Source organism: Hyperolius riggenbachi, chromosome 3, assembly GCF_040937935.1.
Source record: "Hyperolius riggenbachi isolate aHypRig1 chromosome 3, aHypRig1.pri, whole genome shotgun sequence".
Taxonomy (NCBI): domain Eukaryota; kingdom Metazoa; phylum Chordata; class Amphibia; order Anura; family Hyperoliidae; genus Hyperolius; species Hyperolius riggenbachi.
The window spans coordinates 383,255,540-383,272,482 of NC_090648.1; the positions used below are offsets into that span (position 1 = coordinate 383,255,540).

The 16,943-nt window shown below is 43.5% G+C and overlaps 1 protein-coding gene across 2 annotated transcripts in view; it reads right to left on the bottom strand.

Annotated features, from left to right (window-relative positions):
* The window catches only part of PIK3C2G (phosphatidylinositol-4-phosphate 3-kinase catalytic subunit type 2 gamma), a 194,458-nt gene that overhangs the window by 111,903 nt on the left and 65,612 nt on the right, over positions 1-16,943 (bottom strand). For both annotated transcript variants that reach the window (XM_068277370.1, XM_068277371.1), the window contains exons 10-13: positions 14,284-14,311; positions 10,054-10,243; positions 6,782-6,904; positions 2,885-3,016 (exon numbers count right to left, since the gene is read on the bottom strand). In XM_068277370.1, coding sequence (XP_068133471.1) covers positions 2,885-3,016; positions 6,782-6,904; positions 10,054-10,243; positions 14,284-14,311 — 473 coding nt within the window. The remainder of the gene's footprint in view (positions 1-2,884; positions 3,017-6,781; positions 6,905-10,053; positions 10,244-14,283; positions 14,312-16,943) is intronic.

Sequence of the window (16,943 nt, forward strand, 5' to 3'; positions counted from 1 at the left end):
ACAAGTATGCCAGGTATTACAGATGTTTAAACAATTTGTACACAGTGTTAATTATTTCAGAGAGGATTCAGAGTTTATCAAGTTTATGGCGGATGGGAAAAAGCTGTCTTTCAGTCTGTTTGTGTGTGTGCGGGTTGATCTAAAACGTGTACCTGATGGAAGGAGCTCAAACAAGGCATTTCCAGGGTGAGTGTTGTCTTTGATAATGTTTTTGGCCCTTCTCAAGCTGCGAGTATTATACAAAAGTTCCAGTGATGGTAGTTTAGTGCCAATAATGGCTTCTGCTGTTTTAACAACTCGCTGCAGGGCTTCTCTAGTAGCCTTCGTGCAGCTGTTGTACCAGGCCGTCATGCAATTGGTCAGAACGCTTTCTATAGTGCATCTGTAGAAATTAACCAGCAGCTTCTGTGGGAGGTTAGCGCTCCTTAGTTTCCTCAGAAAGTAGAGGCATTGTTGTGCTTTGCCAGTTAGAGCTAAAGCATTGTCAGCCCAGGACAGGTTCTCTGCGATGGTGACTCCCAAAAATTTGAGGCTGGAAACTCTCTCCACAGCCTCTGCATTGATCATACGATCTATTAAGGATTTACTGAACTCATTACAGGTAAATTATACTCTTTCGAGGACCTCAAAGACCGTATAGGTCTCCAGGATTCCCATTACCTGCAATATCTTCAGATCACTTCATTAGTACTATTTCAACGAGTCTTGATTTTCCAAGAATATTTGATTTGGAAGCTGTATGGGGTGGGGGACCCACTTAGAAAGGCCCTTTTTCCATGCTTTATACTTGGTTTAATGATCCGGCCAGGTTTAATACCAACTATCAGCACAAGTACATGGCTTATTGGGACCAAGCTTTTAAAACCACTACTTCACGAGTCTTAGTCTAAAGTATGGCAGAATGCAGCTAAGACTTCGATTTGTGTCCAGACAAAGGAAAACATTTACAAAATATTAATGCTCTAGTATAAAACTCCAGTGAGACTGCATAAGTGGTCACCATCTATCCCCCCGCCATGCTGGCACAACTAGGCATGTGACACCATTTGTTCTGGACTTGTCCTGGGATACAAACATTTTGGGACGATGTTCTGCATTAATTAAAGTTACATACAGATATTGAGGTCCTTAAAGACTCATGGTTCTGTCTGCTTGCCAAACCTGAGCCCAAACTGAAGGCTTCATCTCAGAGACTGTTGAATCATTATTTGACAGACACCCGCTGTTTGATCTCCAAACATCGGAAAGACATTAATACTCCTACAATGTCACAATTGCATAATAAGATAATGTATATTTTTAAATTGGAACACAGCCAGCTTGCAAAACAGAGTACATATTTTGGATAGAGTCTGGGGTTCAATCTAATTTTAGGTATTCCTCTCACTTTCCATATACCTTTTCTTTGTGAGTTTTTAACCAATGGCTGACTACCCTTTACCCTTTCTTCTCTTTCCTTTCTCTCCTTTATTTTTCCTTCTCTTTTCTTTTTCTCCTCTTCTATTCTATATCATATTTTCTCTTGTTTTGTCTATACTACTCTTTCTAAGTCTGCCTTCTCTTTTTGATGCTAGAAGTGCAGGAATCATGTTGCAGATGTATTCACATCAGATGATTACATATTATCTGCCATGGATGTTAGATGTGTTGGTCTACTGGTCAGTACTGCTAATTTGTTTAGTATGCTCGGGCCATCTGTTTTGGCCCTGATGTTGATGCATTTTAGTGGACATGTTTCTTATGCACTTCTCTAGTATCTGTCGATAATGGTTTGATTTTATTTATTTTATTTTCTTGCCTTTATTTACTAATAAAAAGTAAAATAAAAAAAGAAAGAAGAGGAGATACTAGTGAAGGAATAAAATGATGTTCAGGTGGGTTTTGGTCAGCTGGGGAGAGAGAACAGGCAGAGGGCACACAGCCATGCATTCCAACTGAATCTACAATGCAGGGTTGATAAAGCCGTGAGTAGACAGAAGAGGTAGAATAATGTGAAAGCATGGATAGTCTGCAAAATGTGAACATGTCATCCCTTCAATATGTCTACAGCGAGACACCTTTAGCAAACAAATGAAGAGCCATCAGCATTGGCATGTTTGTTTTGATCACCATTACAAGGACAGAATGTAAGAGGTTTTTTCCAATCATCCATGCAACACGCCAACTGTTAGAGGTCAAAGTGGTAAAGGTGTCCCCTAGGCTCAGACTGATGCAGTGGCCAGTGGTGTTGCAATAGGGGATGAAGAGTTTGCCACCGCACTGGAGCCCTTTGGCCAGAGGGGCCCTCTTTCAACCACAGTATTAGCTCTTTATTGGTCCTGTGCTGATAATAATAACTTCTATAGACACTTTGAATATTGGTAATAATTAACAAACTGTTGGCCATTGCCTGCTTGCCCCTCTAATACTGTGGTGGTCCTTGGAAGGTTTTGGTGCACCATACCAATTGTTATGTATAGAGTGCTTGGGGGGGGGGGGCAATGTAAAACCTGCACTGGGGCCCAAAGCTCCTTAGCAACGCCACTGCCAGTGGCTGCTGCTTTATAAAGTCAACCCATTGGTTGCTGTCCTGTTATGGATAGGATGGCTGCTTGGATTATGTTATACTGTATATTTTGGTCAAGCAACTGCTGTATGCTGTATTGTGATACACAAAGAGCTTACTGATCAGGGCAAAGTGGCTGCTGTGCAGTATTTCATGGACCTGATACTCCTTTAGAATACTGTATATAAATACAGAACTTTCTGGTATGGGTGGATGTGCTGCTGTGCAGTTGTGGATGGAGCAAACATTCCAGAATCAGAAAAAATACAAAACTCGCTCCTCTATAATGAGCTGTTGTATAGTTATGAGTGCCGCAGGTACTCCATTATTAGAACTTACTGATCGGGGTAGAGTGGCAGACACGACCAGGCCAGGAAGGAACTTTGGGGAGTGTTGTCAGTCACAGAACACAGTCTCAGCACCAGCATTGTCTCATATGGAAGAACAGCCAGAGGAAGGTGGAATGTTATCCTGAAATAAAAAACACCATCTGCTATCAACAGCGGCTTAGCAAAATATTAGCCCTGGGTCAGGCATCAGAAATGACATCATGTACTGATTAACACGATACCCATCCAGTCTTAAGCACTGGAAGTGATCAAATTTGCTGCTCACCACAATACCTGCACATGATTACACAAAGTGATATCATCTTCTTCTCAACACAATACTAGCCAAGGGTCAGCCCTACGTAGTGACATCATGTACTGTTCAGTACAATACTCAGCAGGGGTGAATGGAGCACAATAATTAAGGGGCCCATACACCTAACGATTTTCCCGCCGATATACAGCAGATTCGATCACTGTGATCGAATCTGCTGTGAAATCGTTCCGCAAACGTTGACCAAACTATCGATTTCCGACCGAAATCGATCGTTCCCGTTTATTCCCGTCGCTCCTGTCCGTGCAGAAGATTTTGCTCGATCGCCGGCGGGTCGGGAGTGCGTCGATAGCGGCATTCGAATGCCCGATGACCGACGCAATACAGCGGCAATACATTACCTGTTCCGCCGGCCCGTATATCCCCACAGTCACCGCTGCTCCTTCTCCGCTGGGCTCCGAGTCCGGCAGGCTTCACTACTTCCTGTCCCAGCAGGAAGTTTAAACAGTAGAGCGCCCCCTACTCTTTAAACTTCCCCGGACAGGAAGTTCAGTGAAACTGGAGCCCAGAGCGGAGAAGAAGACAGCGGAGACCGGGGACTCGCGCCGGCCGGATCAGGTAATGTATGGGGGGGGGGGGGCGCGGCGCAGCTCCACAGACTGTGATCGGTATTATGCTGAAATCGATTCACAATCTTTTTGCAGTAAAGGCAGCCATACGATCCCTCTCTGATCAGATTCGATCAAAGAGGGATCTATCTGTTGGTCGATCTGATGGCAAATCGACCAGTGTATGGCAACCTAAGATGTCACTTAGCTTTATGGGAGACTCAACATTATGACAACCATAGTACTATCATTGCAATAAGACTAAACTAAACACGTCGATTCCCCATGGGGAGGGACTCAGGGCAGTCAGTTTCTTTCTTGAGGCATTCCATCCGGAAGCCGATTTGACCAATCAATTTGTGATTGATGCCATGGAACTGATACTTAACTACAATTGCTTTTCCTTTGATGATGGCTATTACAGACAGACCAGGGGCACGTCTATGGGGGCGGCGTGTGCTCCAGCGTACGCCTGTCTCCATCTGGGCCTATGGGAACATCAAGAGGTCTATAGGGATGAGGGCTACCGAGCGCACGCCGCCCTCTGGCTTCGCTATATAGATGACGTGCTCCTGGTCTGGACGGGTACGGAGGAGGAATTGACAGAATTCCTCGAACGATTAAATAAAAATGTCAAAAATATTAAATTGACCTATACAGTTAGTGATCAATCCCTGACCTTTCTAGACCTAAAGGTGACAATGCAAAACAGCAGGCTAGTGACTTCAACTTACAGGAAACCGACTGCAGGAAACAGCCTACTACATGCCTCTAGCCACCATCCTCCTTCTCTAATTAAAGGTATACCTTACGGACAATTCGTACGGTTACGTCGTAATTGTTCAACAGATGAACTGTTTAGGAGTGAAGCACGTGACCTGTATCAAAGGTTCCGTGAAAGGGGATATTCTCACAGAATACTCCGAAGGGCCCTTAAAAGAGCTTGGAATTTGAATAGACATTCCCTGATTCAACGTCCACCAGTGAAAAAAGATCAAGATGAGACTGATCAGTTCATTAGGATGGTGTCTAGATATGGGTCGCATTGGGAAGACTTCAGAGAAATATTGACAAAAAACTGGGGGATCCTTACCTCATCCCCAGAAATAGCACAAATTATAGGTCCTAGACCATTATTGACCGCACGACGGGCACAAAATTTAAAGGACAAGCTGGTCCATAGTGAATACGTTAGGGATAATACCACTTGGTTAAACAAGATGATTCCCAATGGGACCTATAAATGTGGGAAGTGTAGACTGTGTCCATTCATTAGTAGACATGACAACAAAACCTTCACTAATAGCTCTGAAACAAAAACCTATGAAATAAGATCCCATATAAGTTGCCAAACTAAAAAAGTAATCTATATGATTGAATGTCCCTGCAAACTTAAATATGTAGGAAAAACTAAAAGAATGCTAAAAGAGAGGGTGCTGGAGCATCTACGCCACATTGAGGACGGTGATGAGGAAAAAAGCCAGCTGGCAGCGCATTATGCTGAAGTACATGGAAGTAGTCTGGAGGGTACGGTGGTTAAGGGGCTCTATAGGCTAAATGTGTCGGCCCGTAGAGGTGATTTTGATGATTTGCTTTACTGCAAGGAGGCCATGTGGATATATAAGTTGAAGACTTTGTATCCGCATGGCCTCAATAAAGATCTGGATCTGAGGGCATTCCTGCGTTTGGAAGCATACAAATAGATACCTTTGTACTACTGGATATGAGTTGCAAGGTATGCATGTATGGTGTTGATTGACATGTGGTGCTTGCTAGGGGGTCCCTCTCATATATCAGATTATAGTGAAGATGTTGGCTACATGAAAATTAAAATTAAAATGAACCTAAAAAGGAAAAAATGTCGTTCTGCTGTAAAGATCAAAAGCCATTTGGTGATTTTTGCAGACTTCTTCTATTGCTAAAGAGCCATCTAGCGATGGCTCTGAATAATGCTCACTCTTGTGAAAAAAGCTCGTTGCCTTAAAAGTGACATTTCCCTTGCCCTATCAGAATGGAGATGGGAGGAGACGACACTGACTATAAGAGAAACACAGAGCGGGGTGACGTCACACCCTGAGGAAACGCCCCTAGTGGCGTGAAACGCGTCGGTGGGCGGAGCTATACCACGTCTGGCCAGGATTGGAGACTCCACGTACTGCACAAGACGTCTGGGATGCGGAAGACGCTGAAGCGAGGAGGAAAGGTGTCAGCGGAGACCCGATGAACAAGCAGGCTGGACGCAGCCGCCATAGGGTCCGCACACCGCCGCTCAGCGTGAACCCCCCAGCCAGCCACAGCCTTCAGACAGCCGTTTGAGACGAACTGAAACCGGAGGGAGTGGTGAGACAACTGTCCGTTGCCACTTGGTAACAATACGGGACTGCCATTAGCTGCTATGTCTATCTAACTGCTTTTCACTCCCAGCTTGAACGCTGAGTCTGTACTAAAATTTGCATAAACATCTGCCTACCTGCTTATAACTGCAAACTGATTAGGACTTTAACGATGCTTCTGGGATTCAGCAGTTTGACTATACAAACAGCCTAGGACTACCAAAATTGATCAGTCAACTAATACACTGCCATATAGTGCATTGGACAGTTTGGAGGTACCACCCTAGATCAAGTTTGTCGTATGTTGGCATGTCTGTGGGTATGAATGTACGAATGGATCCATTAATTTAGAAGCTGGCCAGCAAAGTGGATCATTTAGCTCCGCAACGTGTTTATTGTTTTTATCCTACCCACATCCCCCCTCTTACCTTATCCCCATCATTTTAGTATTTTGACAACTCAGTAAATAAAGATTTTGATATATTTTGATAAAATACATGTGAGACCACTACTACTTATATTACCTATTGTATAGACTGGTTGTGTATTGAGGTGCAGTGATGCAAATTTTGCATATAGCAATTTAAAGGACCGCGAGTCCACAGTATATTAATGCTAAGCAGCACGCACCACTATGCAGAGCCAAGAGGTTTAGTCACCTCTAACATTTAGAATTAAACAGAAAAGCTTACTTTTCATTCCACACAAGTCTGGAGAAGAGGGACTGGCTTGAAGCTATGTTCCTGGATTTCACTTCAGGGCAGATCTTCCTCCCACTGTAAATCACCGAGCAGGACATGTAGAAGATGTTCTGACTGAGAACACAGAAAATAGTGACTGAGTTTTTTTTTTTTACTGTATCACCTTATAGAATAAACACCTGACCTTAGAAAAGTGAAGAGAAGGAGGAATGAGAGAGACATAAACAGAAAATATTGTGGAAAAAGAACTAGGTTGTGTTAAAGGAACACCATCGATTAACATGGTTTTTTTCAATTGAGATAAGAATTGTTTGGGAACTGCTTTTACAGATACTCAGAGATGAGTCTCACTACAGTTTGTTTACTTACCCAGGGCTTCCTCCAGCCCCATAAGCATGGATGTGCCCCTCGCCGTCCTCCTACAATGTCCCGTTCAGCCGCAGTGAGCCCCGGTAAGCGGCTCAGTGACGTCAGCGGCGGACCTTCTGCGCATGTCTGGACCTTCTGCGCAAGCACAGAAGGCCCTGGCTGATGTCACTCAGTCAGACTGAGTCCGACTGAGCCACTTACCGGAGGTTGACTGCGGGAGAACAGCAGTGCAGAGGAGGACTGCGAGGGACACATCCATGCTTATGGGGCTAGAGGAAGCCCCAGGTAAGTAAAAAACTGCAGTGAGACTCATCTCTGAGTCTCTTTACGTACTGATGTATACATTTCAATGCATATCTCTCTTTGTGTACTGTTATCAAATCAAATTACTTTCACACTTCAGTTTTGCCAATTCTGACTGACCATTAAACTATGAGGGGAGGGGAATCTCTCACACTACATCTGTTAATCCTGTGTGTAAGAAAGCTCTCCGCAGCTGCCTGTGTCCTGTGTCTCTAACAGAGCTGTCTGCAGAAAGCAGAGGAAATGTAACTTATGTGCAACATAAACATTTGTAATAGTGTGTGAAATCTGACACCAGAGGCATTTCATATAACTCTGCTTCAATATTACACTGTTCTTAGCATATCAGACTGCAGAGATTCACCTTTGCAAATAAGATATTCCAAATGTAGCTAAAATCTACACACAATTAATTAAAGCTTTTGCCTCTGATAATTAACATGAAAAGTAGGAAAATGTTTACACAGCTACCTAGACATTATTTGTACATTTGTCATTTTAGAACACTTGGTTTGATAGTGTTCCTTTAGAGGGAGAGGATATCAGGGTTTTATTGATCTCGGGACTGCTGATAGATACGGACAGTCCCAGGACGTGGAGTCTAAGCAAGCACAGGTCTTCACCAGCGCACCCTTCAAGGGATGATGGGCCCTCCCCCCTATTGGGTGGTGGACTACTTTTGCTGCCTGGTGCTTATATGATCACGACCCCTAGCAATATCCCACCAGAGACAAGAAGAACAGAAGGGATACCTTGGCTACAGGGAAGGAGTACTAAACAGGACTGCGTGATGAAAACTAACAGAACAGGTCAAACTAACTGGACAGGACTGACTGAATGGGATGGACTGGACAGGATGGGCTGAATGGGACAGACTGGATAAATTGGACGGGACAGGCTGGATGGAATTGGCTGAACAGGGACTAGCTGAATAAGTACCGAAGTACAGGACTGGGACAGGGCTGTACTGACAAGCAGTCTGATGGATCAGACTAGGGTGACAGGACAGAGTGGTTAAACAGGGCAGACATGTAGTGACAGGGTAGACTGACGAGTGATGGGTTGACAGGCAGAATGGAAAGGACAGACAAACCGGCAAGGGACAAGCAGGGAGGCAGACTTGGATGCCAAAACAAAACTGACTGACTGACGTGAAGATCTGACTGACAGGCAGGACACACAGTAGCAGACAAGGGATGGCGTGGACACAAGCTGCGGCTGTGTGGGCAATGCAACAGCACTGGAATGGCGATAGGTCAGGGTTTGAATACAAACATGGATTATGGATGTCACTAACTTTTAAAATCTCAGTGGACATTGAACATTAATGGGAATTCCGTGAATTTTGAAGTGCCACTGGTGTCATTAACATCAGGGATCTTCAGGAATCGGAGGGTATAGGAAGATTTTATTGTCACTGGATATTTGGGATCAACAGGTTTTTTGGGGTTTGGTGCTGAATACTGTGGTGCCTGAAGTTATTTGGGGATCTCTGGTGATACTGCATATTGGAGGTCCATGGAGTTACTGAGTATTAGGGCCCTTTTCCACTAGCGCGTTTGCGCTAGCGGAATCGCAAAATCGCAAACCGCTAGCGATTTTACAATCGCTAGGGTTTGCTAAATAACATAGGAATCGCGGTAGGGTATTTCCACTACCGCGATTCGTTTTTGCCTGAAACGCGTTCGCGGCGCGGAGCGATATTTGCCGCGATTTTGCTATGCAGTGCATAGCATAGCAAAATCGCGCCCGCAAACGTCGGGGAATCGCCGGTAGTTTTTTACTTTTTGCGATTCAGCAGTCGCTAGCGTTCAGCGTGAACGCTAGCGACTGCTAGTGGAAAAGGGCCCTTAGGGTCACTTATCTCCTGTGAGCACTGTTCGACCTTTAGGGTAGGAACACACTAGGCAGAATTGCATATGCATTTTCCTTAGCACATAGTGGAAAACGCATATGCGATTCTGACTAGTGTGTTCCTACCCTTAATGTTTTAACTCAAATATATGCTCACAGTGAGGCTTCGGGCTATCTCTACAAAGTGGAATTCACAAGGAATGCTCACTTTTCATTTATGGCTGTTTATGTAAGTGCCAAATCTACACAATTGTACATATCTATGATTTATATTTACGCACCCTGAGTGTGTTCTCTGCTGTCATTTCCGCAATGCTGATTAGTGGATGGGTGGAATCTACTGCTGAAATCTTCATGTTATAGTGAATATCATCATTTTTCATTAATATTTTCAGGATGAAAAACTACTTTTTACATTTTGATTCACAGTAGCTGAAGTAAGACAAGATCACAAGCACAGCAGGCTGACTTACACAAATTACGGCAAATTCCTCCTGGGCCAAGAAAGCTCAATAGGAAGCTCAATAGTTTCAGTGTTACGAGAGGAGGCTTCAGACAGACAGGCAGTGTTAGGTATGTATCAAATATATTGGTCATGAGTGTGATATGTCAATATTCCGGGTCCTGTTATAGACTGTAGAAGCAGAGCTGTATGTAGAGGATTAGGCTGGCTGTGGTCGATATGTATTGGTGTGCAGAGAGGTGAAAGGTGGATAATGGCATGTAGCATCTCTTACCTGTTTGCCCACTTGTCTGGCAGGTTGTGTGCTGCATATAAGTGGAAGGTCAGGAATTCTTGAGCCATGATTGGCCGCTGCACCTCACCGAGGACCACCGCCTGAAAGTCTGTATGGAAACTGAGGCTGTAGATGTTGATGAGATGGGAAAGGGAGTGGGAGAGTGTGACCACTGTCTCCTGCGCCACATCTGAATGGAAAAGATAATGTAATTTATGGAGTATCTGAGTGTTATTATACAGGAGAAACTGGTGACATTATCCAAGCATCCTGTGTCTTTTGTTTACTGAAAGTTCATCTAACTCTGGCCATTAAATAAAATATTAAAAAAGACTCATAGCTTCAGAGAGACTAGAGGGGAACATGTAGATCTAAAGGGATGCTGGAGATGCCTCTTACTATTGTAATGCTGTCACTGTACAGAAGTGGGAGAACATCACCAACTGAACAGAGACCCACTCCACTATCGTTCTATTGTTTATCGAACAGGTCTTAGTGAACTGAAGCCTTGTTTTTTGGTAAATTACCAAACTTCTACCGCACCTGTGAAAATCTTCGTGAATTTGGAAAAAAAGGTCTACCAAATGCCTAAATATACCAAATAATCAAAATACCGAATGCAGTATTTTACTGACCTGATTTTTTGTGTGTGAATTGAAGAAACTGTGTAGACAGTATACACACATCATATGCCTATTGCTGCTCACATTTGTTTTGCTATTGATGTGAAGCAGACTTTAATTGGATAAAGTTCCCCAAATTAAATCTAGTGTTACCTACTTAAAGGTGGCCACACACGATACAATAAAATGATCTGATTTTACAGCAATTAGATGAAAACGATCGTATCTCTCGAAAAAATCGAAAGCTTTTTTTTCATTCGACTGAAAAATCCGATCGGAATTCCCATTTTTTTCGATTTAAATCGATCCGGAATGCCAGATATTTCTGTTCAATTTCTCTAAAGATTGTATGGTGTGTGTTGGATTGTAAGTTTATTAATATACACACCCTAGCAATTTTCTCAGAGTTTCCAATCATTTTTATCATAATGGGAGAAAAATTTTACATAGGTGTGTGGTACATTGGTCATATTTTTTAATTTGTTACAATCAGTCAGAAAAATTGATTGCAATTCTTAAATTGAACAGATGATATTTAAAAAATTGTATGGTGTGTGGCCACCTTTAGATCATGGTTATTTTTTTTTTTTTGCCAGATCACGTATGTATTAGTATGCCATCGGTGAGCTGGGCGCAGGGTGAGCCAAATGACGGCTTACCCTGCTGCTGCTCAAATCCCCGGTGGTGTTAAATACTATTTCCCCTCTGAGTCGTCGCAACTCTGAGGCAGATGTAATTTGGGGTTCGCCGGGGTTCCGAATTACCCTTACACGCCCCTTGTACTATAGCATTGCTGCTATAGTGGCACCTAGTTTCGGCGCTTGGCGCTGAGCGCCGTGCACCGAAATAACTTGTTTTACTCATACTTCCCAACTTTTTGAAGTGAGAAAGGGGGACACCTTTAACCCCTTTGGCGGTATGAAAAATACCGCCAGGGGGAAGCGCAGCAGTTTTTTTTTTTTATTTTTTTTTTTTAATCATGTAGCGAGCCGAGGGCTCGCTACATGATAGCCGCTGCTCAGCGGCATCCCCCCGCCCGCTTCGATCGCCTTCGGCGATCACCGATCAGGAAATCCCGTTCAAAGAACGGGATTTCCTGGAGGGCTTCCCCCGTCGCCATGGCGACGGGGCGGGATGACGTCACCGACGTCAGCGACGTCGGGACGTCATTGGGAGACCCGATCCACCCCTCGGCGCTGCCTGGCACTGATTGGCCAGGCAGCGCTCGGGGTCTGGGGGGGGGGCGCACGCCGCACCGGATAGCGGCGATCGGGCGCGCGGCGGCGGCGATCGGGGTGCTGGCGCAGCTAGCAAAGTGCTAGCTGCGTCCAGCAAAAAAAAAATTATGTAAATCGGCCCAGCAGGGCCTGAGCGGCACCCTCCGGCGGCTTACCCCGTGTCACACACGGGGTTACCACCAAGGAGGTTAAGATACTTCATTTCAGCCATAAACAATACCGATCACTACCTGCTACCATGAGAATCTACTACCTAATACTACAGTTGTGTTCAAAATTATTCAACCCCCACTGAAATTGAGTGTTTTGGCCAGTTTGACATTGATTTTGATCATTTCAGTCATCTTCTTTACAATTAAATCAAAGAGGTACTTGTAAGTCAGACAAATATAACATAACATTTATAATGAAGTAACCACAAATGTATTTTGTGTGCTCACATCATTATCAGTTTTATTCAACCCCCAAGTGACATTCATTCTTAGTACTTAGTACAACTTCCTTTTCCAGTTATAACAGCTTTTAAACGTGAAGCATAGCTTGACACAAGTGTCCTGCAGCGATCTACGGGTATCTTAGCCCATTCTTCATGGGCAAAAGCCTCCAGTTCAGTCACATTTTTAGGCTTGCATGCTGCAACTGCTTTCTTTAAGTCCCACCAGAGGTTCTCAATTGGATTTTAGTCTGGTGACTGCGATGGCCACTCCAAAATGTTCCAGCCTTTAATCTGCAACCATGCGCTAGTGGACTTGGAGGTATGCTTGGGATCATTGTCCTGTTGAAAGGTCCAACGTCTCCCAAGCCTCAGGTTTGTGACGGACTGCATCACATTTTCTTCCAATATCTCCTGGTACTGAAGAGAATTCATGGTACCTTGCACACGCTGAAGCTTCCCTGTACCTGCAGAAGCAAAATAGCCCCAAAGCATGATTGCCCCCCCCCCCCCCCCCCGCCATGTTTCACAGTAGGCAAGGTGTTCTTTTCTTCATAGACCTTGCTCTTCCTCCTCCAAACATAGCGTTGATCCATCGGCCCAAACAGTTCTAATTTTGTTTCATCAGTCCACAGAACACTATCCCAAAACTTTTGTGGTTTGTCCACATGACTTTTGGCATACTGCAGTCGACTCTTCTTATTCTTTGGAGACAGCAAGGAGGTAAGCCTGGGAGTTCTGGCACGGAGGCCTTCATTACGCAGTGTGCGCCTTATTGTCTGAGCTGAAATTTCAGTACCCGCATCTGACAAATCTTTTTTCAGTTCCTCAGCAGTCACACTGCGCTTCAGGTAGCGCACAGCAGTCAAAGTCATCATCTTCTTTCTGCCACGACCAGGTAGCGTTTCAACAGTGCCCTTTGCCTTGAATTTGCAAATGATGATTCCTATGGTGTCTCTTGGTATGTTTAACATCTTTGCAATCTATTTATAGCCATTGCCCTTCCTGTGAAGAGAAATCACCTCTTCTCTTGTCTTCCTGGATCATTCTCTTGACTTCACCATGTTTGTAAACACACCAGTAAATGTCTAGAAGGAGCTGAGTATCACAGTCATTTTAAATCTGCCTAATTGGTGCTTATTATGCTTGATTGCTGCTCGTTAACATCCACAGGTGTTTTCAATACACTTGATTGAACCTCTGTTCTTAAGAGCAGTAGTCTTTAAGGGGTTGAATAATTGTGTCAATGAAGAAATCACACAAAAAAAAACATTTAATACTGTATTACAAAAACAATTGATGTAATTTTAGTTGCATTTGGTTCTTTAAAAAGTCCTTGTAAGATTTCATTATGAACACAATTACAAATGTACACTAAATTCACTAAATTCCCTAAAACCCTTTGGTTCATTGGGGGTTGAATAATTTTGAACACAACTGTATCTTCCTCTCACTGATATTCCTTGCTTGTGACTGATATAGCCTTTTGTCATAAGTTAAATCCTGCTTTATTGCTGATATCTTCATGTTATTAATATTTGTCTATCGTTTGTAATATCATTGATGTCTGCCTATCATCTGTAATAGCCACACATCATGCATATATGCCTATTTTTGGTAATATCTGCATGTCATTGATATCTGCCTATTATGTCTAATGTCTGCATGTCTGCATGTCATTGATAACTGCCTATCATTAGCAATAACAGACAGATTGTAATGGCATACAGATACCTGCACATGTTTGGAATTTGTCTATTGTCCTTACATTCTGGCACTCACGACACTAATAGAACACTTGTGGAGGAAATCACTACATGATAAAGGCAGTGGACGTGTGTGTGTGTGTGTGTGTGTGTGTGTGGGGGGGGGGGGGGGGGGGGGGTTTTGATTTAATCTGTCTACTGTATAAGAAGTCAGTTGTGACGTCACTTACTATTCAGTTGTGCTGTGTTCGTCCAGTTCTGTGAAGAGAGTGATGGGAAAAAGGTGTCACACAACATAACATCTTCATGCCCATCCTATTTTTATTTGCTTACTTTACTGTCACTATACAAGTAATATAGCTGAATTATATGGAGATTGTCCCTGTGCCACCCCTGGTCATCATCTTGTGCCACCCCTGGTCCTCCTCCCACTTTGGTCTCCAGTACCTGACTGACTAGTCGAAGAGAGTGAGGAGCACAGTCAATAGAAAAGCAAGTAGGTAGGGCTGCTACACTCACACTCACCCAGCAAATGGGAGCAGGGAAATCATGGCCTCAGGTAAACAGTGATCTAGAAAAATCCTGCTGCACCAGATGGTAAGGTGAAAACATATGAAAATCTTTATTCTTCAGTCCAACATCACAGCATACAGATGAAAGGCTCACGCGTATCGGAGCAGAGATGGCTCCTCAAAGGGAACCTTAACTGAGAAGGATATGGATTTTTCCTTTTAAAATAATACCAGTTGCCTGACTCTCCTGCTGACCCTGTGTCTCTAATACTTTCAGCCACAGCCCCTGCACAAGCATACAGATCAGGTGCTCTGACTGAAGTCAGACTGGATTAGCTGCATGCTTGTTTCAGGTCTCTGATTCTGCCACTACTGCAGCCAAAAAGATCAGCAGGACTGCCAGGCAACTGGTATTGTTTAAAAGGAAACATCCATATCCCTCTCAGTTTAGGTTCCCTTTAATCATAGCTATTATTAAAGAGGAACTCCAGCCTAAACAAACATACTGTCATTAAGTTACATTAGTTATGTTAATTAAAATAGATAGGTAATATAATCTCTTACCCACACTGTTTTAAAAGAACAGGCAAATGTTTGATTTCATGATGGCAGCCATCTTTTTGGTTGAAAGGAGGTGACAGGGAGCATGAGACACAGTTCCAACTGTTCTGTGTCCTGAGCACCTCTCCCAGTTGCTAGGCAACGTGAACAACAACATAGGAAATCCCATCATGCTCTGCACAGCATCAGGGAAAAAAAGCCCGGGCTTTTTTTCTTTGATGGGTGGAGCTTAGGTAAAAATGCAGCTAAAAATGATGCTTTGGTAAGAAAAATGCTGTGAAACTGTAACAAAAACACCAAGCCTTTTCAGTGCTGAAAACATAAGCGAGCATACTGCACATGATGTGCCTTACTGCTTTTAATGGCCACTTGCGTCTTGTCTGTAATGTACCATACATTGGCTGGGAACAAGAGTCCATACACGCAAGACAGCTATTAGCTCCATAGACCCTACTGTCCTCACTGGTTTGTAGCTTGATGACCTGTTTTTTTTTTATTTCATAATTAATAATAAAGCAACCCAACATGAGGTCGGTGCACATCTGCTTTTTCTGTTCTTCTTAGTCAACACAAGACTGTCATATAGGGAGCCCCTAAGCTGGGTAATTTCTCCCAGGACTGACAGGGTACCCACTAGAGTCTCTTCCTTCCTCAGACAATTCCCCAAGCACAAACACATCTCTGAGCACATCGTTTTGCCCTCACTAACAGAGTATATTTGAATTCTACCTGTACTTATAGTGGAAATGGAAATATAGTGGTAACAATACATATTGTGGTATATTCTGTATAGGATATTGCAGAGTTTGGGAAAGTTGCATTTATTTAGTCAAAAGTGATTGAACTGCTGTACATCACTCAGTGCTTTTTTTCTGCTGGATCATGCAGAGACCTTTAACTACAAAGGTATGGTAAGTCCCCCACCACCACCATACAAGTCTGCTGATTTGTCTGAAGTACTCATGATTTCATGAGAGACACTCATGATTATCCCACAAAATGTGTTGATCTATTTTTGGTGCTTCATAAACTTTTTTGGTAGGAAGTTTTGTGACAGCAGACAGTACACCTAAGGTGGTAAGGCTGTCTAATGTGCAGCCATTCTGCTAGATCGAAAACCTGCGAGTTGTCCAGCTGATGCCCATCAAATTTGTTGGCAAGGCCTTCTAATGTTATCAGAGAAACTTGAAGAAAGAACCCATCAGCTCTCCAGCATTCTGGAATTACAGGCCAGAAACTCTCTGCCAAGAGAACACATTGAACTGACCGTGAACTCTAGGAAATGCTGCTCAGCTCAGACTGTGTTCTGGTCCCGAGTGGAGGATAATGGCCTGCGGCAAATTATTAAAATTCAGTATTCAATGGCTGCGATTCTGCTGCTTCTTCCACCTACTCCAGAGAGACACTCTGATTACAAGAATAAAGGGAGAGAGGATGACTAGAGTTTTGAATTCATCTATCATGAGCTTCACCAATTTCCTCTCAGGTGGTGTTCATGAATAATTATCATTTGTAAGACCTGCAACAGTGCCTGCACTGAGATTATGCAAACCATGTGTGTTCAGTTGAGAAGTCTGCTGATGAAAGTGCATGATCTGTAAAAGTTGCAATGTTGTCTGAAGTTCAAGAAGGAAGTCATTACAGACATTACACTAGAAAGGTATGCTAAACTGGAATTTATGTTTTGCTTAGAGAACCTCTTCAATGTTTCAGAATTTCCTAACTGGCTAATTCAAGCTCCCCTCCCCCCATACTCTGGTGCACACAGACCTCGGCAAGCTGGTAACATGCACTTTTTTAAATCTCCAGCTGTTCCA